The following is a 24,633-nucleotide window of genomic DNA, read 5'->3' on the forward strand; positions in this document are numbered from 1 at the left end:
TAACATTACCCAGAGACAGTGATTTCTTTTAACTCAAGTCGGTTCCTATTGGTTTGGGGGCGTGAAATGAAGACGTTCTCCGCTTCTTGTGTGTGTGCGTGTATGTGTGTGTTTGTATGTGCCTGTATGTGTGCGTATGTGTGTGTGTGTTTGTATGTGTGTGTGTGTTTGTATGTGTGTGTGTGTGTGTTTGGATGTGTGTGTGTGTGTGTGTTTGTGTGTGTGTGTGTGTGTGTGTGTGTGTTTGGATGTGTGTGTGTGTGTGTTTGGATGTGTGTGCGTGTGTGTTTGTATGTGTGTGTGTGTGTGTTTGTATGTGTGCGTGTGTGTGTGTATGTGTATGTATGTGTATGTGTGTGCGTGCGTATGTGTGTGTGTATATATGCATATGTGCGTGCATGTATGTGTGTGTATATGCATGTATGTATGTAATGTGTGCGTGTATATGTATGTGTGTGTATATATGTATGTGTGTGTGTATATGCGTATGCATGTGTGAATGTGCATGTGTATAAGTGCGTGTGTGTGTATGTGTGTATGTATATTTGCGTGTGTACGTGTGTATGTGTATATGTGTGTGTGTATATATATATGTGTGTGTGTGCATACATGTGTGTATGTGTGTGTGTATGTGCATGTGTGTGTGAGTGTACATGTATGCGTGTGTGTATGTGGGGGGGGTGTATACGCTGTGGGTGCGGAGTGGGTGTTGGGTGTAGGTTATGGGCGGGTCTGTCTGTGAGGTGGGGGAAAGGGTCGGTATGTGTGGAAAGGGGGTTGATGTTGTGAGCTAGTGGTGTTTTTTTACGGGGGTGCCGTTGTTGATGGGACAGGGGTTTGCCTGAGATGGGGAGGGACGTGTGTGTCTGCTGGGGTTGGAGCCAATTACATTATCATTTTGAAGGCAAATTTCGCCAAAGTTTTAGTCCGCTGTTGGGTTTGTAATTATAGTTATATAATTATAGTCCTAACAGCAGAGGCCATTCAGCCCAAATACTGTCCCTTTGACAGGACAACGCCACAGTTAGAGTTATACCCCTTTCCCCTAAACTTTCATTGATTTGATTTTCCTATGAACAGTGATTGATTGAAAGATACAGCATGGAAACAGGCCATTCGGCCCACCGAGTCCACGACGATCACCCATTCACACTAGTTCTATGTTATCCCACTTTCTCATCCACTCCTTATACGCTGGGGGCAATTTACAGAGGGCCAATTAACCTACAAATCCGCACGTCTTTGGAAAACAGAGCACCCGGAGAAAACCCACACTGGTCACAGGGGAGAACTTGCAAACGCCACACAGACAGCACCCGAGGTCGGGATCGAACCCGGGTCTCTGGCGCTGAGGGACAGCGGCACTACCCGCTGCACCACCGTGTGCCGCCCCGGCATCAAATACACCCAACTACCAATGAACAGCCAATAAGAGTTGGTTGAAAATGACAGATGTTCTACAACGGCTTAATTTCAAAGCATAATTTAACTAAACCCTCGACTCGAAATCCATTAGTGCAGCTGGAAAGATGAGCTAAAATCCGGGCAGTCTTGGAAGAAAATGTAATTTATTTGATAAACAGATGAGAACAGTTGGGGCAATGTGTTAACCTCTACGTGGAAAGAGTTAAAGAACCATTTAGTATCGGCAGGTAAAACAAAAACTTACGAGCAGTAAATAGGAACCAATTACTTAAAATACATAGCGGACCAGTCAGCCTGTGTGGAGAATACTTCCATCTGGGAGAATTTGAAATATTGTGGTCGCCTTAATGATTCCACAGTTTGCCATATTTCATATTTAGCAGGAATTACTAGAACATAGAAGATAGATCAGAACAGCACGGGAACAGGCCCTTCGGCCCACAATGTATGTTCCGAACATGATGCCGAAACCAACTCTTACCTGCCTGCACATAATCCATATCCCTCCATTCCCTGCATACCCATGTGCCTATCCAAAAGCCTCTTCAAAGCCTCTATTGCATCCGCCACCACCACCACCCCTACCCCTGGCCGCGCGTTCCAGGCACCCACTGTGTAAAACAAAACGTCTCCGCACATCTCCCTTGAACTCTGTCCCTCTCACGTTAGAGCTATGTCTTCTAGTATTTGAGTTTTCCACCCTGGGAAAGAGAAGGTTCTGACTGCCTACCATATCATAAGACATCGGAGCAGAATGAGGCCATTCAGCCTATCCAATCTACTTCTCGATTCAGTCGTGGCTGTAGAAACAAGGAACTGCAGATGCTGGTTTATAACAAAGATAGACACAAGGTGCTGGAGTAACGCAGCGGGTCGGGCAGCATCTCTAGAAGAAAAAGGGGTGGGTGACGTTTCGTGTTGGGACCCTTCTTCAGTTCCGACCCGAAACATCCCCCGTCCTTTTTCTCCAGAGATGCTGCCTGACTCACTGGACTACTCCAGCACTTCGTATCTACCTTTTATTCAAACATGACTGATCTATCTTTCCCTCTCAACCCCACTCTCCCTATCTATGCCTCTGATATTTTCATACACTTGCTTGCCGAGGTCCCACGAGTAAGAAGCCACACACAACTTTTTCCTGTCTCCACACTCGCTCTGTACTTTTTAGACTGCTAAAATTAGCTCAACCTTATTTTCTCTCCCCTATCCCCGCTCCTTCCCAGTGATCTTCTGGGGGGGCGGCGGCACCAATGCGGTTTCCCCGCGGATCGGGTTTCACTATAAGACCATGGCTTATTGCCCCCGTGGTGTGTAGCAGACCCGGCCACTTGTCAAAGCCACCAGGAATCCACTCTTCCGTCCTTCGCGGTAAGACACGCACCGGCCTCCTGCTTCGCTCTGCAGGATCATTCTTCAGATCACAGGCAACCTTTCAACTAAAAATATGTATATATCAGAAGGGGCATGTTGAATTGTAATGTAATGTTAACTAACCACATTGGTGTTAATGTTCGGGCGGCACAGGGGCGCAGCTGATAGAACCGCTGCCACACAGCGCCAGAGACACGGGTTCGATCATGATTTATCTTTCCTCCCACATCCCAGATGTCTGCCTGTCTGTCTGTCTGCCTGTCTGTCTGTCTGTCTGTCTGTCTGTCTGTCTGTCTGTCTGTCTGTCTGTCTGTCTGTCTGTCTGTCTGTCTGTCTCGCTTTCTCTACTTAATAGGCGTCTGTAATTGCCTTAAAATGTGTAGGGAGTGGATGAGAAAGTGGGATAACTTAGGTAGCACTCGTGTGAAAGCGTGATCGGTAGTCGGCGCGGACTCGGTGGGCCGAAGGGCCTGTTTCCACGCTGTGTCTCTCAATGAAAGTAATGAGTCAACAGGGAGCATTAAAATGGGGGGATTGGTGATTGTAATGTACAGTTTTCGGTGCGCGTCCTAGAGTAGCTTCTCCTGATCCTAAATGTTGCTCGTTTCTCTTCCACTTCAGTCGTGCCTGACAGATGTGAAGATCTCGAAGGAATCTTAGGTCTGGTTCGAGGTCGGACGTGAGGAGAGACTAGTTGGTTCTTGGAAATTGGGGTCAAATTAGATTAAAACTCACAGAAAAATCTAGTGGGTCCAAATTGAGGAAAGTAATAAGGAAGCGAGTTGCAACTTTTACCAATGAGTGGAATTAAAAGGCGCGCTGTCGGGTTTGAAGGATAATGAATGGTTGGTGCGAGCATAAGGACACTGTGTGTCTAGTGAAGGAGGGAGGGAGGGAGGTGGAGGGGAGAGGTGGGTGGAGGGGAGAGGGAGGTGGAGCGGAGGGAGGGAGGGAGGTGGAGGGGAGGGGGTGGTGCGCGGAGGGGGGGAGTGGACTGCCCATGTTTCCTTAGCAATTGATTAGGAAAGAAGGGTCCCAACCCGAAATCTCGCCTGTCCATTTTCTCCAGAGATGCTTCCAGAACCGCTGCAGCACTTTGAGTCATTTTGCGCGGATGAAGAGGATCGCAGGCTTAACTCAAGGAGAGAGGGAGAAAAGGGGGTGGGGGGCGACAGGGATGAAACATAATTGAACAGTTCCATCGAAGTAGGGCCAGTCACAGAGTTTAATAGATAGAAATCTCGGACTTCCAAATAACAATATGGTCGGAGCGGAGAAGACTGAGGCAGTAAAGCGGGGAAGGTGCGGTGAGACTGCCGTGAAGATGGGGTTGAACGCGACACAAAAAGGTAGAGAGACAGCTAGGATTAGAGAATGGGGTGACTGAGCAGGAGAGGGACTGGCAGATGAATAAATGCAGAAAATGGTCAATAAAATCACCGACTGTTAGAAGGATATCTCGATAACGAGTGTATTCGAGCCCAGCTGACTGTAAGGGACACGAAAGGGATAATGCATTTTATAGCTAAACTTCCAGGAAGAGTTCAGAGTCCTGGGGCACAAGGAACTGCAGATGCTGGGATCTTGAGGGAAAACACAAAGTGCTGGAGGAACTCAGCGGGTCAGGTAGATGGAATGGGCAGGCGACATTTCGGGGCGGGATCCTTCTTCAGGCTTTAGTGTCATGGGGACTGAGTTTATGGTGTTTAAATATTTACAACCGAACTGTTCCCTCGCAGCGCCAGAGACCCGGGTTCGATCCTGACCTCGGGTGATGGATGGTCGGCGTGGACTCGGTGGGCCGAAGGGCCTTTTTCCATGCTATAATATAAACTAAATAATTGAATTGTGTTGTGAAGGGTTTGCAGATGCTGGTCTACACCGAAGACAGACACTTCAGTATTTTGTGTTTAAATTATTTAATCCCTTGATCTTAAATCTGGAGAATGGTTAAATCCGCACCCCTGCTTTAGCTAAGGATCTACAGATCAATTCGATGATCACCGGCGCTGAGAATACTTAACCCAGGGCTGTGAAGGAGAAGTGCAAGATATTGAGGCTTGACGTTGTTGTAACAGTAGTGTGCGGTGCCTGAATGTATACATGGGAAAGGTTGGCGAGATGAACTCCTGACGTTAACAGGACGCCCGCGATTGCGATACAGAAACAGCTGCCTCTGCGCAATGTCTCGGGCTTGTCTTACGGAACATTAAGGAGGCATCGCCAAATTAGGAAGCGCGCCGACCCTGCGAGACATATCTCAGCGGCCGCCAGGAGCTGAAGGCGTGGAAATCGGATCTTGCAAAAGAAGGGTTCAGCATTCCCAGCTGTCGGCCGTGCAGCCTAAATCTTGCAGCTGAACTTTAAGGTGCTTATTAATGGAAATGCACTCAGCCGCCGCGCTCTGTGCACAGGCTATCTCCATGATCTTCTCGGGATGATCTTCAATCTGAGCCATCAATCGTTTGGCCCTGGCCATTTCGTTAGGCAGGCACCAGATTGTTTCAAAGGAAAGCCACTGTTGTACTTTGCAATGGTCAGTTTTGAGGGTTGGATGTCGAATCATAGTCATTCAGCACAGAAACAGACCCCAACTCACACCCACCCATCAAGATGCCCCATCTAAGCTAGTCCAACTGCCCCTATTTGGTCCATATCCCTCTAAACCTTCCTATCCATGTACCTCTTCCAATGTCTTTTAAATTGTATTATTGTACCTGCCTCAACTGCTTCCTCTATGTGAAAACGTTGCCCCTCAGCTTCCTATTAAATCTCTCCCTTCTCACCTTAAACCTATGTCCAATGATTTTTGATTTCCACAACCTGGTGCAAAAGACTTTGTGCATTCACCCTATCTATTCTCTCACGATTTTATACACCTCTACCCCGAAAGGGTTTGTAGGTTAATTGGCCCTCTGTAAATTGCCTCTTGTGTGTAGGGAGTGGATGAGAAAGTTGGATAACATGGAACTAGTGTGAACGGGTGATCAATGGGCTGTGTGGACCGTGGGCCTACGGGCCTGCTTAAATGCTGTATCTCTAAACTAAACTAAACTATAAGATCACCATGTACCTGTCCATGTACCTGCCGAGGACACCCTGGGCACATCCAAGCCAATCCATACCTGGCTTAGAGTCATCGAGAGAGTCATAGAATCATACAGCAGGGTAACAGGCCCTTCAGCTCTACTTGCCCACACCGACCAGCATGACCCATCTACACTAGTCGCACTTGGCCCATATCCCTTGAAGAACTGAAAGACTTAGCCAACTACGCTTCAAGGAATAACATCTGTTTCAAACACCCCCCACCCTCTATGTGAAAAAGTTGCCCCTCAGCTTCCTATTACTGTAAATCTTCCTCCTCTCACCTAAAACCTGTGTTCTCAAGTTTGTGATTCCCACATGTCTATGTGGGGGTGTGGCTGGCAAGATACTGCAGTAAGCACCATTTCACATTAGTGTTGCATTTTATGTGTGACTCTTCTCCCAGAGTCTAGGATCTATTTCCCTGCATGGCTGGCTTGAATTCCTTGTCCTTTCCATTCATTTAGATTTAATTATGTGTTTCTTTCCACAGAAACAGTCTTGTCCCTTTAACTGTTTTCAACATTGTCTCAATTTTGCATAAAACAGTGAACTGGCATTTTACGAAGATACAATACTGGATATTTGAGTCATAGAGACAAATAGCATGGAAACAGGCCCTTCAGCCCAACATGCCCATGCTGACCACATGCTCCATCCACACTGGTCACACCTGCCCATGTTTGGCCCATAACCCTCTAAACCTTTCCTTTCCATGTATCTGTCCAAATGTCTTTTAAACGTTGCAATAGTACCTACCTCAACTACCTCCTCTGGCACCTTGTTCCATATACCACCTCCCTGTGAAAATTTGAAACCTTTTGAACATTTTGTATTGAGATTATAAATGTTTCTTTTAAAATAACAAACCTAAATTTTAGATGCATTGTCTTTTGGTTATTTCTCATATCAGTGGGTCACTAAGGTGGAAAGATCCCAAAATGGTCCCATATGGAACAGATAAAGATTCTAGCTCCAGTAAATCTCCAACCAGAGCAGAAAACAAAACTTTCAGGGCAAATTTGGAGAAACTACTCAGGAAATTAATTATTTAAAAAAATCTAAGAATCAATTGCAGGATCCCCTAAAGATGCTCCAAGTTATATAGTTTGTAACATGAGAGTTCAGTCACAAGGAGTGAGCTGGGACATTTTGTTTTATGGGAAGGATGTAGAAGAGAAATGGAGGACATTTAAAGGGGAAATTTTAAGAGTACAGAATCTTTATGTTCCTGTTCGGTTGAAAGGAAACAGTAAAAAGTGGAAAGAGCCCTGGTTTTCAAGGGAAATTGGACATCTTGTTCGAAAAAAGAGGGAGATCTACAATAATTATAGGCAGCATGAAGTAAATGACGTGCTTGAGGAGTATAAGGAATGTAAAAAGAATCTTAAGAAAGAAATTAGAAAAGCCAAAAGAAGACATGAGGTTGCTTTGGCAAGTAAGGTGAAAGTAAATCCAAAGGGTTTCTACAGCTATATTAATAGCAAAAGGATAACGAGGGATAAAATTGGTCCATTGGAGAGACAGAGTGGACTGCTATCTGCAGAGCCAAAAGAGATGGGGGAGATATTGAACAATTTCTTTTCTTCGGTATTCACCAAGGAGAAGGATATTGAATTATGTGAGGTAAGGGAAACTAGTAGAGTAGCTATGGATACTATGAGTTTCAAAGTAAAAGAAGTACTGACACTTTTGAAAAATATAAAAGTGGATAAGTCTCCAGGTCCTGACAGGATATTCCCTAGGACATTGAGGGAAGTTAGTGTAGAAATAGCTGGGGCTATGACAAATATTTCAAATGTCATTAGAAACGGGAATAGTCCCCGAGGATTGGCGTACTGCGCATGTTGTTCCATTGTTTAAAAAAGGTTCTAAGAGTAAACCTAGCAATTATAGGCCTGTTAGTTTGACTTCAGTGGTGGGCAAATTAATGGAAAAGATACTTAGAGATAATATATATAAGCATCTGGATAAACAGGGTCTGATTAGGAACAGTCAGCATGGATTTGTACCTGGAAGGTCATGTTTGACTAATCTTCTTGAATTTTTTGAAGAGGTTACTAGGGAAATTGACGAGGGTAAAGCAGTGGATGTTGTCTATATGGACTTTAGTAAGGCCTTTGACAAGGTTCCTCATGGAAGGTTGGTTAAGAAGGTTCAACTGTTGGGTATAAATGCAGGAGTAGCAAGATGAATTCAACAGTGGCTGAATGGGAGAAGCCAGAGGGTAATGGTGGATGGTTGTTTGTCGGGTTGGAGGTAGGTGACTAGTGGGGTGCCTCAGGGATCGGTGTTGGGTCCTTTGTTGTTTGTCATGTACATCAATGATCTGGATGAAGGTGTGGTAAATTGGATTAGTAAGTATGCAGATGATACCAAGATAGGGGGTGTTGTGGATAATGAAGAGGATTTCCAAAGTCTACAGAGTGATTTAGGCCATTTGGAAGAATGGGCTGAAAGATGGCAGATGGAGTTTAATGCTGATAAATGTGAGGTGCTACACCTTGGCAGGACAAATCAAAATAGGACGTACATGGTAAATGGTAGGGAATTGAAGAATACAGTTGAACAGAGGGATCTGGGAATAACCGTGCATAGTTCCTTGAAGGTGGAATCTCATATAGATAGGGTGGTAAAGAAAGCTTTTGGTATGCTAGCCTTTATAAATCAGAGCATTGAGTATAGAAGCTGGGATGAAATGTTAAAATTGTACAATGCATTGGTGAGACCAAATCTGGAGTATGGTGTACAATTTTGGTCGCCCAATTATAGGAAGGATGTCAACAAAATAGAGAGAGTACAGAGGAGATTTATTAGAATGTTGCCTGGGTTTCAACAACTAAGTTACAGAGAAAGGTTGAATAAGTTAGGTCTTTATTCTCTGGAGTGCAGAAGGTTAAGGGGGACATGATAGAGGTCTTTAACCCCTGAGTACAAGTTCCTAGATCTCTCTGCTGCTTTTCCCAGTGCTATCCCAGGGCACACTCACTCATAGAGCCCAGGAAAACCTTGCCTCATGACTCGTAGAGTACTCGGTACCAAACTACAATGCTCTGAGTCAAAGTCACCATGGTCTTCATCCAAGACCCAACATCTTGGGGCAGGAGCAAGATACAAAGTGCTGGAAGAACTCAGTGGGTCAGGCAGCATCTGTGGAGGGAAATGGAATGGCGGCGTTTCTGATCGGGACCCTTCTTCAAAAAATGAGTTCTTTGGTCAGGATCTGGTCAAGCAGGCAGACTCCAATTTTAAGCTTTTTTTTTGGGTCACAGAAGATGCATTTGTCCTTTTTGCAGATCCTACATTTCAACAGAAGGGTGAAGCTCAGCAATAGAAAGATGACAAAGGACTATTGGAACTTTTAAGAAACAATTAGACAGGCACATGGATATGGCAGGTTTGAGGAATATGGGCCAAATGCAGGCAGGTGGAACTACTGTAGCTGGGACATGTTGGCCGGTGTGGGCAAGTTGGGCCAAAGGGCCTGTTTCCATGCCATATGACTCTATGACTCTAAATCACCACAGTCTTGTTCCTTCTAACAGCTTTCAACATTGTTCAGTGATTCCCATGAGAATGAATCCCGAATATTGTTTGCCCCTCAAGAATCTTTAACTTCAAAGATTATAACAAGAGGAAACAGTCAAAGTTTGCTCTATGGATTTGACAGTGCCAGGATAGCCCCCTGTTCATTGTTTAGCTCAAGAGTACCAGATATGTTGCTAAGAATTTAGTTTGCCTTCATATAGAGTCATGGAGTCACACAGCTTGGAAACAGGCCCTTCGGCCCTTCGGCCCAACTTGCCCATGCCAGCCATGCACTCCATCCAAGTTAGTCCCATTTACCCATGCCTGCCCCATATCCTCTCAATCTTTCCTCTCCATGTAACTGTCCAAACATCATTTCAAGGAACCATGGTCTTACCGCAGTCATTGAACATAGTTGGAATTAATGCAAACTACAAGTGAACTGCAAATGATCCTCTAATTGTAATGGTTTCACTGCCCAAAGTTAATGTTGTTATTAATGTTGTTATTATTCATATACTAAGCCCTATATATTGCGACACAAAGAACTCCAGATGCTGGAATCTTGAGTAAAATGCCAATATGCTGGAGGAAGTCAACAAGTCAAGCAGCATCTGGGTAGGGAATGGACAAGGAGTGACTCCATCGGTCTAAAGAAGGATCTCGACCCAAATTATCATCTGTCACATTACCTCCACAAATGCTGTCTGACCCACTGAGTTCCTCTAAAACTTTTTTTTCCACTCTAAGCCCTGATCATTGTTTTGTCCCCAATGAAGCAATCTTTAAGTAGATGGATTGTAATTCTCCCCCATCAATATTTTTAAATGTTATAGATTGGTTTTGCTTGGTCTCCCATTGACAGACTTAACTGGCTTGAAAGCAGCGGGATGTTGCTAGGGCTAATAGAGCTAGCAAAGGCAGGTTTGTTCCTGAGTACATGTGCTGTCTGTACGTTCTCCCCGTGACCTGCCTAGGTTTTCTCCAGGTGTTCTGGTTTCCTCCCACATCCCAGAGATGTTTGGGTTTGTAGGTTAATTGTTTTCTGTAAGTTGCCCCTAGTGTGCAGGACATAGAACTAGTGTGAGCAGGTGATCGGTGGTAGGTGCGGACTCAGTGGGCCGAAGAGCCTGTTTCTATGCTGTACCTCTAAACTAAACTAAACTTGGAGGCTGGTAGTATGGTGTGAGAGGCAAGACTGAGTGGTGCAAACATTGAGTGTCTTCAAAAGCCTGAAAAACCCTTCCTATAAATAGTTATGGAGATTTCAGGTGATTTTTTTAACAGTTTTTTTTCCAATGTGTGACATAGAACAATTCAAAACCCAGTGTAACTGAAGTAGAACTTAAAAATTATCTGAAAGAGAAATCTAATAATGTAATATAAAGCATCCCCCTTCTGGCACATGCTCTTGCCTCATCCCACAACCCAAGGAGATGCTAGTTTGTACAATCATTGACTGCTCCAAACAAATCCAGACTGAAGAATGGTCTCAACCTGAAACATCATTCATTGCTTCTCTCCAGAGATGCTGCCTGTCCCACTGAGTTACTCCAGCATGTTGTGTCTGACTCCTTGTGTAGGTGGACTGTTGTAGAACAAGGGTATTTGATTCATAGAGTCATGTTGGAGTCCAGGTAACACGGAAGCAGGCCCTTCGGCCCAACCCGTCCATACCGATCAAGATGCCCCATCTACGCCAGTCGCATTGGCCCATATCCCTCTAAACCTTTCCTAAGCATTGTTGATGGGCAAGTGTGAACGAGTGTTGTTGAGGGTCAAGTGTCCTGACCCATAACATCGGCTGTCCATTTCCCTCCACGGATGCCCCTCTGCAACCCTCTCCCATCAAGGGTTTCCATTGAAATAAAGGAGGGATCGCAATTGAATCAACTGCCACGAGAGTGGGCATAGACTCAATGGGCAAAATAGTTATGAACATATCAAATATAAAAAATAAACGAAAGTAAAATAAATATAAAATAAATATTCCCTGGTCTTGAACCCTACGATTCACACTGATATCAATGGGTGTCTGGTTCCATGTTGGGTATTGGGTCTGATCAGATACAGGAACAGGTTTCAAGGGTTATGGGGAGAAGGCAGGAACATGGGATTGGGAGGCAGAGATCAGACTTGATTGAATGGCGTGGACTCGTTGGGCCGAATGGCCTAATTCTACTCTTAGAACTTGTGACCGTGAACAAAATGACAATTTTCCCAGAGTAAGGCTGGGAAGCTCAGTACAATGGGTTTTACTGTTGTGACAACCACAAGAGTTGAAGGTGCTTCAAGGAACAGGCAGGAGGAGATTAACCTGGGCAAATATTAAGGGGCAAGTGACTTTCGCCCTGACTTTGTGTGGGCCTAATCAATTCTTGGTGACGTCGATCCTAGCGAACCAGTCTTGCTATTTTAAAGGGATTGCAATGCTCAGAGTCATGGAAACGTTGCAGGTATTTACTTGGCATCTTTTGGGACTTGGCAGACAGAGGGTAAATCCAAAAAAGATAATCCCACAGCTTGAGATGGGCTTTGAAGGGACCAGTATGGCTGATCATCACTCTATGGACAGCTGCTAATGCTGTCATGTAGACTTCCGTACAGCACCAGTGCTCTCTACCCTACACGTTTTGGTGGCTATAAACGGTATTAGCCCCGCGCAGTTAGTAATGGTGCTATTTCTGTCTGGTGGTTTTAATTACTTGAGGCATACTTTAAATTGCAAGAGCATAGGCTATGTTCCTTACACGAGTGGCCCTTCTAAGTGATGCTCCCTCTTTCTTTCCCGCAGATCTAAAGGGCTCAGCTCAAAATGTCTGACACCGAAGAAGTGTAAGTATTGATTGATAATTTGTCACTCTTTAGTTTAAACCAGGTCCTGAACCAGGGATAAGTTCCTTTCTACTTTTACCACCTGCCAGCTACTGTTTCATTTTGATCTTCCTTTAAGATCTGCCTTTGTAAACCTTAATTGACTTTAAATTGTTGGGGCGGCGCAGTGGCGCAGCTGGTAGAACTGCTGCCTCACAGCGCCAGAGACCCGTGTTCAATCCTGACAAGCAGCACCGCCTGTGTGTAGAGTTTGTACGTTCTCCCTGTGACCGCATGGATTTCTGCCGGTTGCTCCAGTTTCCTTCCACATCCTAAAGACGTGCGGGTTTGCAAGTCAATTGGCTTCCGTAAAATTTCCCCTAGTATGTAGGGAGTGGGTGGGAATGTGGGATAACATAGAACTAGTGTTAACGGGTGATCGATGGTTGTCGTGGATTTGCTGGATCGAAGGGCCTGTTTCCATGCTGTGTCTCTAAACTGAACTATGTGTAACTTTACCTGCGACTGACTTTGCGGTTTTTTTCCTCCCCTCCTATAGGTACGAGGGTAAGTCCTTTCATTAATTTTCAAGTAAAAATGCAATCAAGTAATCCACACGCACACACACACACACACACACACACACACACACACACACACACACACACACACACACACACACACACACACACACTCACACACTCACACACTCACACACTCACACACTCACACACACACACACACACACACAGAAAGAAAGCATTCCACCCAACAATTCTGTGCTGGTTCCTAGTACCCAATCCCATTAGTCCCATTCCTTCCACTTTCTCCATTACCTGAAAATGATTCCTTAGACTACCGATTCAATGCCTTATTGAAAGCCCTGACTGATTCTCTCTCTACCATCTCAGCAAACAAGTGTGTTACAAATGAGTATTGTTCCTGGAAACTGAGGGATACGAATATAAAGTTATTAGAAGCTTAGATAGAATAATCAAAATCCTTTTGGGGGTAACAAGAGTGTAAGGGAAGAGGCAGGAGTCTTAGAATGTTGGGACTATTTGCAATGTTGGCGAAGGAGGCGGTGGAAGTTGATACCTTACTTTGTTTAAGACAGACACTTAAATAGGCATTGAAGGATACAGTCCTAATTCCGGTTGTGAGATTGGTGTAGATTGGCAAAAGGATTTGCTTAGACAATGTTTTCAAAGTGCCTGTCTCAGTGCTGTACCATTCTGTAGCTTTATAATGTGACTGGTTCAAATTGGATATATAGAGACAAGCTGTTGTCAGGGATCAGAATTTTAAGACTGGCCAAATGCTACAAGGACAATGTAAGGAAAAACAGAGAAACGAGGAACTGCAGATGTTGGTTAATACACAAAAGGACACAATATGTTGGACTAACTCAGTGGGTCAGGCAGCAACATGGAGAACATGGATGGTTAACGTTTCAGATCGAGACCCTTCTTAAAAATGTTTTTCTAAGGGCAGCTCAGTAGCGCAGTGGTAGAGTTGCTGCCTTACAAGCGCCAGAGACCTGGGTTCGATCCTGACTATGGGTGCTGTCTGTATTGAGTTTGTACATTCTCCCTGGATCACGTGGGGTTTCCCCAATTGCTCCGGTTTTCTTCCTTATCTCAAAGACGTGCGGGTTTGTAGATTAATTGGGTTCACGAAATTCTAGTGTCTAGAGTAAAACTAGTGTACAGTGATGACGGTCGGTTTATCTCTAAACTAAAAACGGGTTTGTTGTAGAATAATATTGATCTGGAACACACTGTTTTGCTGAGATGATAAAAACAGAATCTTTCTGGACCTCTCCACATCTAGCCTCACGAGTCTTGATCCACGTTTTTACAGAGGTCCAACATTATCTCCCTGCTTTTGTGCTTAATGTCTCCATTTATGAAAACTAGCACTCCATATCCTTTACGTAGTAGAAGTCATAATAAATATTAGAGGCAAACTCGCTCTTCACCTTCCCAATACAATTGAGGTTAGGCTCGCTGACAAGCAATAGAGACCACTCCAAATTAACCCATTAGAAATCTGCAAGGATGCTTTGGTATAATCAGTGCTTATGACCATGCATGTATATATGACATACACATTAACCAAAGTATTAATCAATAACTATTTCTGTTGCAAATATTTATATTATGTTGGTATATTGCATTGACAATGTAATCTACAAAAATATGATGCATTTAGTTAGATTTAAAATGCAGTTCTGATATCTTAGGTTACATTTAGCATATTTGTAATAGAGACATTAATTAAAGGATGACATATTATCAGCTAGGAATTATTGGATGTATTCATAATATATATGTGCAACCACTATAATATTTTTTTATTTTATAGTTGGCTTGTTTTAATGTTTTGTTCTATGATTATACTGATATTGAAAAATACTCAGCTGTTATTTTGTAATTTTCATAAATATTAGGCCAGTGTGTGCAGTAGCTGTAAGTGATGGGGGCTTTTACATTTTGGTCGATTGCTCTTGGCCCCACGGCAATGCTGCACAGTATCACGAGGAGATGGGGAGAAAGAGATGGAGAGAAGGAATAAAGAGGAGACACAGATAAATGAGAGAGAGATTGATGAAAGAGAGATAGGTATGAAAGAGGGAGTGAGTGAAAGAGCAAGTGAGAGAGAAAGAGAGAGTGAGGGAGAGAGAAAGAGGGATAGAGAGAGTGGAAGGGGAGAGGGAGAGAAAAAGAGAGAGAGGGAGAGAGAATGAAAGAGAAAGGGAAAACAACATCCTTAGTTTCCATGATGTTTTAACCTTCTGCTCCTTTCCTTGCTCTCCACCTTGTAAATATATATATTTTTTAAGTTTATCACCTTTTATGTTGTTGATTGGTTTTGAAGGAATTCTCCAGATAACACCCAAAACAGTAGACTTTTTAGAAAGTTATCTGCTAGTTTTCTCTGCTCTCGCCCATTTTAATGCCAGTTCCTTTCCTGGACAATTGTTGTGGTGGCGTTAGTAACGTCTCAAGCCCAGATGGCATGTGTTGGCAAGCTAGTTGACAATGGCATTACAAGCTAGCCTGAACCATAGGTACTGTCAGGCTACAAGAGATTGTCTCACCAAACTACGTCTTTGTAAGCTTGGGTTGATCAATTAGAACAAGGTGGTTCAATAACTTATGACGCTGTACTGACTTGATCTCCTGACTTTCCAGCAAAGGCCACTGAACAAAGATCAGAATGAGATGTCTAGTTGAAGGCAGTCAGTTCTCATGCAGCTTTCCAAATTGTCTTTCAACTTAGTTTGGCTTAGTTAATTATTATCACGTGTACTGAGGTACAGTGAAAAGCTTTTATTTGTATGCTACCTTGTCAGAGAAAACTATATATGAATCCAATCAAGTCGTCTACAGTGGACAGATAAAGGATATAACATTTAGTGCAAAGATATAACTTTGAAGTCAATAAAGATGAAATTGATTGAATTCAATAAAAATTGAAATTAATTCAAAGATCTCCAATGAGGTAGATGGGACATCACGACCACACTTAAGCTGATGAAAGGACTTGGTGAGGCTGTGGAATTCATCACAGATGGCGGTGGCGGCCAAGTCATTGGGTATTTTTAAAGCGGAGTTTGACAGGTTCTTGATTAGCAAGGCTGCAGGTTACAGAGAGCAGAAGAATGGGGTTGAGAGGGAAAGATAGATTGCCCATGAGTGAATGGTAGAGTGGACTCAATGGGCCGAATTGCCTGATTCTGCTCCTATGACTTATGGACATAACAGTTGCCTGCGACTTGGTTACTCAAGCTTAGTTAGGAATTTGGCTGGGACCCTCGAGGTAGAGTAATTGTGGCTTCTCCAATGCACAACTAGTCTTGAAGCCTATCGGGGGGAACGTTCCAAGCCGAGAAATCGGCAATTATCATCATATTTTCTTTTTGACGTTGGATTACAGAACATGAGGAACATGAGGAACATGGAGAGGGAGGTAATGATGTTGATTCCCAATGTTTCCTTTCCATCCACAGTACCTTTTACTAACATCATTTAATAATTCCGATGACTCTCCAGTATTTTGTCTGGAGCGTTCTTCACGTATGAATCCAGGTTGAAAATATTGGCAGACTTTTCTTTAACCTTTACACTTACAGTTACCATAGAGGTTACAGATAGGATTCAAGTGTTAATCCTGTCTGAGGGTCTACCTCTGATTGACCGGATGAATGAAATCTGGATGTTGAATTTGGAGCATTCTTCATTAGAACGAACTTGTAATAACTCATAGAGTCATACAGCACAAAAACAGGCCCTTCAACCTAACTAGCCCTCGATGATCAATATGCCCCTTCTACGCTAGTTCCACCTGCCTACATTTGGTCCATATCCCTCTAAACCTATCCTTCCATGTCCCTGTGTAAAAGTTTCTTAATGCATCTCGTGTACCGAAAAGAGATGCCTCCTGTTTTAGGTCTACTCTTATAGACATTTTGGTTAGAGCTTATTTTTTGATTTCCACCTCTCTTTGGCCCACAATGTCCGTGCCGAACATGATGCCAAGTTGAACTAATAACCTCTGCCTGCACATGATCCATATCCCTCCATTCCCTGCATATCCATGTATGTAAAAGCTTAAATTACACTATTGTAACTACCTCCACCACCACCACCCCTGTTAGTACGTTTTAGACACCCACCACCCTTTGCGTAAAAATTTACACCCACACATCTCCAAACGTTACACTTCTCACCTTAAAGCTATGGCCACTCTTCGAGATTTCCACCTGAGTAGAAAGGTTCTGACTGTCTACCCTCTCTATGCCTCTCATCATTTTATATACCTCTATCGGTTCGCCCCTCAACCTCTGGCATTCCAGAGAAAATAATCTATTTGTCCAAACTCTCCTTACAACCAATATCTACTAATCCAGGCACCATTCTGGTAAACCCCTTCTGGACTCTCTGCAAAGCATCAACATCCTTCCTATAATGAGACGACCAGAACTACACACAGCGCGAGTTGTTGAATCCAATAAAATTTCAAATGGTACAAACCCCCTGAAATGTACACATTGCCCAATTTGAAATGACCACAGTGGAACTCCCATGTAATAAAATTCTATTTGATTAGAGAAATAGATCTTAAGAGGGCCTGGTGTCTGTTTGTAAAGGAATGATACAAACCATGGCATACCTTTCCAAATTTGAAATCAAATCATGGCATTGTTAATGTTAAGATTTGTAAATTACCTTAAACACTGATCATTAACGGAAGAAAAAATATATTTAAACAGAAGAAGTATTCAATTAAATATATCTACAGTGATTTTTTTCTAATAAGGGGAAGTGAAGTTCTGATATATGCAAGAGGTTAATTCCTCCCATATTCATTTCAAGGACTATTTATGTTCATTTTTTGCTTCAAATGAAACTTGTGTTTGTTTCAAACATTATTGGAGTAATCAAAATGAAATGCAAGAACACATGGGAATTAGATAGTAAAATGCATGCAGATAAACACGATTGCATATATCATGATTTCACTCAGATTTGAATTTGGAAATATGCGTATGTAGGTGTTGTATCAAGTTGTGGTTTTAATATTTCAATTTGCAAGTAGGTTTTAGTGTTATGGAATTGATATCTACTGTGAAGTTTTGCATTGAATGTGAATGTTTTAAATATGTTCAGAAAAGCTGAATCTTTGAGCATGAGTTAGATACATTGGCAAAGCTTGTCGGAGCCAAGTTGAAGTGAGGTTCCATTGTAATTACAATTGTTTGCTGATGCATAAACATACATTTTAAAAGTTGGTAAATCCTCTGCCTACGTCTGGGATTTCTTTTGTAATTTACTTCATTTTTCCTGCAACAATTTTGAGCCCTTACGGCAACATTTATTTTCCCATTCCTGTGATCTTCCTATTGAACAGTGGCGTAACTGAAATCCTGCTGTGATCCAGCCAAGAATAGTATAAAACTATCTTGCTTTTGTTTTTCCGTGCTTCCGAACAAAATTCTGCTTATGTGTAACGTAGCATCAGTAGATAGATATATTTAAGCTTCAAGAATAACACATGATAGTCATTGTAAAGTTATCATTCGGCATGAGTTGTGAGCCTCTGGAACTTAAAAGTGTTGGAATGATACGGGCATTTTCAGAATGATAATAAATGCCTCTGAATTCTATGGTTAAACGGTATTTGTGCATGGTTTAGTAAGCTGTCATGGAGTGGAGTTTGTTTTGTGTTGACTTTTTTTTTCTTTAATTATATGATGGTCTCTTCCAATATGATTTATAATTTTTTTTCTGCCAATATTGTTCCTTTACTGCTTTATCAATCCAATGTGCTGCATTGCCGCTTTGCTGTTTGCCTTACGCTAACAACATCAGAAGAAGAAGTTGCTCAGGAAGGTATGTGTTGCAATATACCCTTGCTCACCCTTTATGTTTCTTATTAACTTTCACTCCCCATTCTTTGTCTTCTTACATTTCATCTTTCCCTATTCTTCAACTTAGTTTCCACATTGTTCTTTTGTCTTCAATAACCCCTTACTTCTCCATAACTCAGTCTTTCTTCAATGTCCTGGTTTGCATTCTCTCTAATTTTCTTCGATTTTTAAAAAAATCATCATTTCTTCTTTAGTTGTTATTTTATTTCTCATCTCTTTATCATTCTTAATCATGTCTGCAAAATTATGCTCTCTTTCACTTTTACTGAATTATTATCATGCCTTGCTTCATCTTTATACTTCTGTCACGATCATTAAATATTAGGTAACTTTCAAAATCATCAATCATTTATCATCTTCTATCATTTCTAATTATCACGTTTTCTCCATCATCTCTAACAATTCAGTAACCACATGTTAATCATCTTATCATTTCCATCCATTGTGTCTCCTATACTAAATTATCCTGTATCAATTAGCACCTCTAATTATTAGTTTAGTTTAGAGATACAGCATGGAAACAGGCCCTTCGACCCACCAAGTGCACACCAACCATCGATCACCGTTCACACTAGTTCTACGTTATCCCACTTTCACATCCACTCCGTACACACCGGGGACAATTTACAGAGGGTCAATTAACCTCCAAACACATACGCCTTTGGGATATGGGAGAGAACCGAGGAACCCGAAGGAAACCTGCGCGGTAGCAGGGAGAACGTACAAACTACACACACAGACAGCACCCGAGGTCAGGATCGAACCTGGGTCTCTGGCACTGTGAGGCAGCGGCTCTACCTTCTGCGCCACTGTGCCGCCCTTACATTTTACACCGTTTACCTCATGTTTATGCAACATTTGCCGTTTCTTCCACTGATTTTAAAATACAGTGGTTTAATTAAAAAACATGAGCAGGAGAGATATTGCAAATACTTATTACTGGGTGCTCATGTGGCCTGTGGATAGACAGTTATTGGGTTGATTAAATAAGTGATGCAAGAGAAGTGTTTCTCTTGCATTTAGGTGGTGATTTGTTGGTGCTGCCATTTATCTGTTGCATAACTGGCTTTGCTCTTCAACATGCAGTATTAACGTATACTTTGGTTCTTTGCATTTGCTGCTGGCTGCTTGTTCTTGGCCTTTCCCAGAAACATATGCGGAAGAAGGTATGTTTCTCTTCGTTATTTCAAATCTCCTTTCCAGCGGTTGTGTTGTATCAGCTACATTTTGTTACTTGTGTTTCATAATTGCCAATAATTTTCACCTCCTCTGCCTGGTAGCCTCACAGAATGTCCCTGCAAATGCTTAGCATCTGGTTTTGGCTATTCATCCCCAGCCCAATTCCACCTTAACCCAGGCCATTTTATAGTAGGTTGAGGCCTCCAAAATTTAGACTATGATAATTGCACCCTGGGGGAAAGGTTCTGAATGTCTACCCCATTGTGCCCCAATGGAAGGATCTGCAGGCATTGGGGAGGATCCATAGCAAGGACATTTATGAGGATGATTGGATTAACAAATGATGATCGTTTGAAGGCACTGGGCCTGCACTCACTGGAGTTTAGGAGGATGATGGGCAAATCTCTTTGAAAGTTACTGACCAATGAAAGGCCTGGATAGAGTGAATGTGGAGAGGATGTTTCCACTAGTGGAAGAGTCTTGGACCAGAGGACATAGCCTCAGAATAAAAAGAGGCATCTTTAGAGAGGAGGTGAGGAGGAATTTCTTTAGTCAGAGGGTGGTGAATCTGTAGAATTCATTGCCACAGATGGCGGTGGGGTCCAAGTCAATAGATAGTTTTGAGGCGGAGATTGATATATTCTATATTAATACGGGTGTCAGGGGTTATGGGGCTGAGGCAGGAGTATGGGGTTGAGAGGGAAAGATAGATGAGCCATGATTGAATGGCAGAGTAGACTTGATGGGCTGAATGGCCCCTAGAACTTTTGAACATATCTATGCCTCTTGCCCTGGAAAGAGGTCACGTCTTATGAGTGAGTCCTTTTCTGCACAAGCGATCCCAGACATCGATTATTTTCCTGAGTTCATTCTCTTTTACTTTTAAATCCAAAACACAAAGGGCCTCAGAAATTCTGTCATGGTTTTGGGTTGGCTGTTAAACCACCAATAGTATTAGTTCCATTCTTTCTTTTATCTCCCGTGGATTACTTTCAGTCTTCAAGTGATTATATCCTGATTTTTATATTAGGTTAGTAGCTCATTTAATTTGAAAGACATTCTGAACAGTATACTTACTTAGCATGATAGTTGTCTTCATAATCTTAGCAATAAGAAACTTGTTGTAAAACCAGCATCTGCAATTCCTTGTTTCTCCTTTAATCCTATCCTTCCCTCCTCTACCCTCTCCACAACATAAATCTCCCACTGACAAATGACCTTCGATATGAAACATTAACTCTATTATGCTACCTGACCCGCTGAGTGTTTTCGTATTTTTTAAATTCATTTTTCAAGCATCTAGAATTTAGTGGATTTTCATAAGGTCTGATTGTCCAGACTGATTATCCTGTTATTCCCTTTATCATGCATCTGTACTCTGTGGGCAGCTTGATTGCAATCATGTATAGTCTTTCTGCTGACTGGATAGCACGTAATAAAAAAAAGCTTTTCATTGCACCTCGGTACACGTGACAATAATCTAGACTAAACTAATCCTTGGATGGTTGAATAAAGGATGTATTATTAGATGCATGATTCACATTCTTAATAATAGAACATAGAATATAGCACAACAACAGACCCTTCGGCCCACAACGTCTGCGCTGAACATGATGACAAGACCATCTCGTATCTACCTGCACATTATCCATATCCATCCATTCCCTGCTAAAATGGCAAAACTAAAGGCAAACTGAAATGTGGATGTCACACATTACATTTTACCCTCTGCATGTCTTGCCATCCATCACTCGTTGAGACTCCAAATGGAAAGTTTATCAACATTCCAGGCCTTGTTCATAGACAGTCTACACCACAAACAGCTCTAGGAGAAAATACCAAAGCTTCACACTTGCGTTTGGGGATCAAAAGCTTAGACTGTTGGCAAGGAATCAGCTCCAGATGTCTACTTTTGTTCTGCCCCTGTGAACCGTTTCATTCTTGAAATGCCCGGAATGGAAGGTTGCTTGAATGATGTGTTAATTTTATTCACTTGTGTTTCTTCATAACAAAAGTGGCCTTTACCTCAAAGGATAGGCGGTATGAGCACATAAAGTCAATTGGAATTTATGTAGAGTTAAAGGTGTCAAGGAATGGAGCTTTGTTTTTGCATACATTTCTTCAGTGGTGTATCAATACAAATTCTAACTTTTTCTGTGTCAATATTGTTTCTTTTCTGCTTTCCTATCACACGATCTGTTCGCTGCACTGCTGTTTTGCTGCTTGTCCCTCTTTAGAGGAGGTTGCAGCAGAAGAAGGTATGTAATGAAACACCCATGAATCATCTGCTTTCACTTCCCATTCATTTTGTTTCCTTACTCTCACTCTTGTCATTTCATTATTTTCTCTCTTTCTTTCACTTCATCAATCCTTCTTCTCTGCATTCTTCTCTTTCACTCGTGTTCTAGTTTGCTGCTTCATTCGCCTGTTCTCTTTCAATCGCCACTTCCACTTTCCGCTTTCATGCCTCATCTTCAAATTTGCTCATTTTGCTTTTCTTCACCTCTCAATCATTTCCCACCATCAACAGTCTTAATTATTCCACCTGAATCCCTGATTATTGTTGATCACTCATTATCACCAATTATTTGATGCCTTGAAGTTTTCTTGATCATTTCCTATGATAATCGAAGTTATTTGGTGTAATTTTAATCGCCATTGATTACAAACACGATTCGGGGAGTTGACAATGTTCGATGATTAAATGAGTGGAGTTCAAGGGGTTTCATTTGTTAATCTGGTGGTTCTTCACAACAGAGTCTTTGCTGCATTAACATTTGATCCAACGCTCAGTATTAACATGTACTTTGCTTCTTTGTATTCGTCGCTCTTTGCATGTACCTGGCCTCACCCAGAAGTCCACCAGGAAGAAGGTACGTTGCTTTGTTAATCCAAGTCTCTTTCATGCTAAATGTTTTGGTACGTAGAGTCATAGATTCATACTGCACGGAAACAGACCCTTCGGCCCAACTCGTCCACGCCAGCCAAGATGCCCCATCTAAGCCTGTCCCATTTGCCTGCATTTGGTCCATATCGCTATAACTCTTTCCAATACATCTATCTATCCAAACGTCTTTTAAATGCTGTGTTGTACCTCCCTCAATTACCTCCTCTGGCAGCTCGTTCTGTGTACCCACCACCTTCTGAGTGCTCCTCAGGTTCTTATCAAATCTTTCCCCTCTCACCTTAAAGCAATGTCCTCTGATTCTTGATTCCCCTATCCAAGGTAAAAGATTCTGTGCATTGACCCTATCTATTTCCTCACAATTTTATATACCTCTTTAAGATCAACCCTGAGCCTCTTGCTTCCAAGAAATATAATCGTTGCCTGTCCAATCCCTCCCTATACCTCAGGCCCTCAAGACTTGGCGACGTCCTCATAAATCTTCGATGCACTCTTTCTAGCTTAATGACATCCTTCCTACAGCAAGGTGACCAAAACTGAACACAATACTCCAAAGGCCTCATCAATGTCTTGTACAACTGTTAGATAATGTCCCAACTTCTATACTTAGTACCATGACTGATGAAGATCAAGGTACCAAAAGCCTTCTTGACAACCCTATCTACCTGTGACGCCACATTCAGGGCACAGTGCACCTGTACTCCTACATCCCTCTGCTCTACAACCTCCTCCAAGGCCCTGCCATTTGCTGCACATTAAAAAGGAGACAATAAGATGTCCACTTATATTTTTGAGGATACAAACTATGACAATTGGGACAATCTTGACTTTGGCATGGCATGTGGTTAGAAAAGGTATGCACAGACTTACCACACTGTGGCAGCTTAATGCACGTTTGTTTAAGGTGGTTAAGGTGGCTATCTGATTCAGGATGGGCACACTAACTAAGAACTTGTGGTATCATTAATACTCGAATGGCAATATAGTCGCCTACTGTGCAGGAATCCAGCCTCAACACCCTGCTCAGTCAAAACTGTTGGGTAAGAAGCAAGTTGTTTCATTGTGGTGTTCAGATTGCATTCTCAGGGGGGAAAAAATGGTGTCATCCTATTGAGATGGTTCACATTTTAAGCAATATTTGTGTCAAGTGGGTGTGAAGAAATATATGGTGCATGCTTGAACAAACCTCTATGTAACGGTATAAATGCAAAAGTTTTACATTTTATGCTGCATCATCAAATAATTTGGACATGGTAGGTGATTCTTCATATTTGGACATATATCACCGAAAATTTATGAGAATCATAGGAGTAGACACAAAATGCTGGAGCAACTCAATGGTTAGGTAGCATCTTTGGGGGAAATGGACAAGTGACATTTTGGGTCGGGATCTTATTCCCAACCCAAAATGTCACCTATCCGTGTTCTCCAGGGATGCTGCCTGACCTGCTGAATTACTACAGCATTTTGTGTCTTTCCTTGGTAAAAAAGCATCTGAAGTTCCTAGTCTCGGTACTATGAGAAATATAATCAGTGGCACAGCCAACACCTATTTGTGTCTGGGAATAGTGTTCAGAACATCAGCACGGAACAACTCGTGGAAGTATGCTTGAATGGTGACATTGCGAATAAGTTCACGTGTGTCAACACGATCATTTATTTTTGTTCACCTAGAGTTGAGAAACGAAATCATGAAATTTAACGAGCAAATCAGGTCCAATTTATTTATTATAAAGTCAATGTAAGCAGAGGATTAAATCGATGGTGACAAAAAGATTCAGTCCGTTCATGAACACACTGTTGAATCTGACCGAGACATAGTCACACCTGAAACTAAAATATATTTATTTATGTACAGCTAATTGGTCATTCTGGATTCCTATTA

At 42.3% G+C, this 24,633-nt stretch overlaps 1 protein-coding gene across 12 annotated transcripts in view; it reads left to right on the plus strand.

Annotated features, from left to right (window-relative positions):
- Nucleotides 1–2,673: 2,673 nt before the first annotated feature.
- Nucleotides 2,674–24,633, plus strand: part of tnnt3 (troponin T3, fast skeletal type) — a 47,558-nt gene continuing 25,598 nt past the window's right edge. Inside the window, exons 1-8 of one of the 12 annotated variants that reach the window (XM_033039021.1) lie at nt 2,674–2,796; nt 12,209–12,249; nt 12,788–12,795; nt 16,171–16,203; nt 18,606–18,626; nt 19,813–19,830; nt 22,081–22,101; nt 22,699–22,716. In XM_033039021.1, the coding sequence (XP_032894912.1) occupies nt 12,230–12,249; nt 12,788–12,795; nt 16,171–16,203; nt 18,606–18,626; nt 19,813–19,830; nt 22,081–22,101; nt 22,699–22,716 (139 nt within the window). In that variant the 5' untranslated portion in view covers nt 2,674–2,796; nt 12,209–12,229. The remainder of the gene's footprint in view (nt 2,797–12,208; nt 12,250–12,787; nt 12,796–16,170; nt 16,204–18,605; nt 18,627–19,812; nt 19,831–22,080; nt 22,102–22,698; nt 22,717–24,633) is intronic. The other 11 variants (XM_033039020.1, XM_033039022.1, XM_033039023.1 and 8 more) reach the window with 11 other exon arrangements.

This window comes from Amblyraja radiata, chromosome 20 (assembly GCF_010909765.2).
Source record: "Amblyraja radiata isolate CabotCenter1 chromosome 20, sAmbRad1.1.pri, whole genome shotgun sequence".
NCBI classification, from domain to species: domain Eukaryota; kingdom Metazoa; phylum Chordata; class Chondrichthyes; order Rajiformes; family Rajidae; genus Amblyraja; species Amblyraja radiata.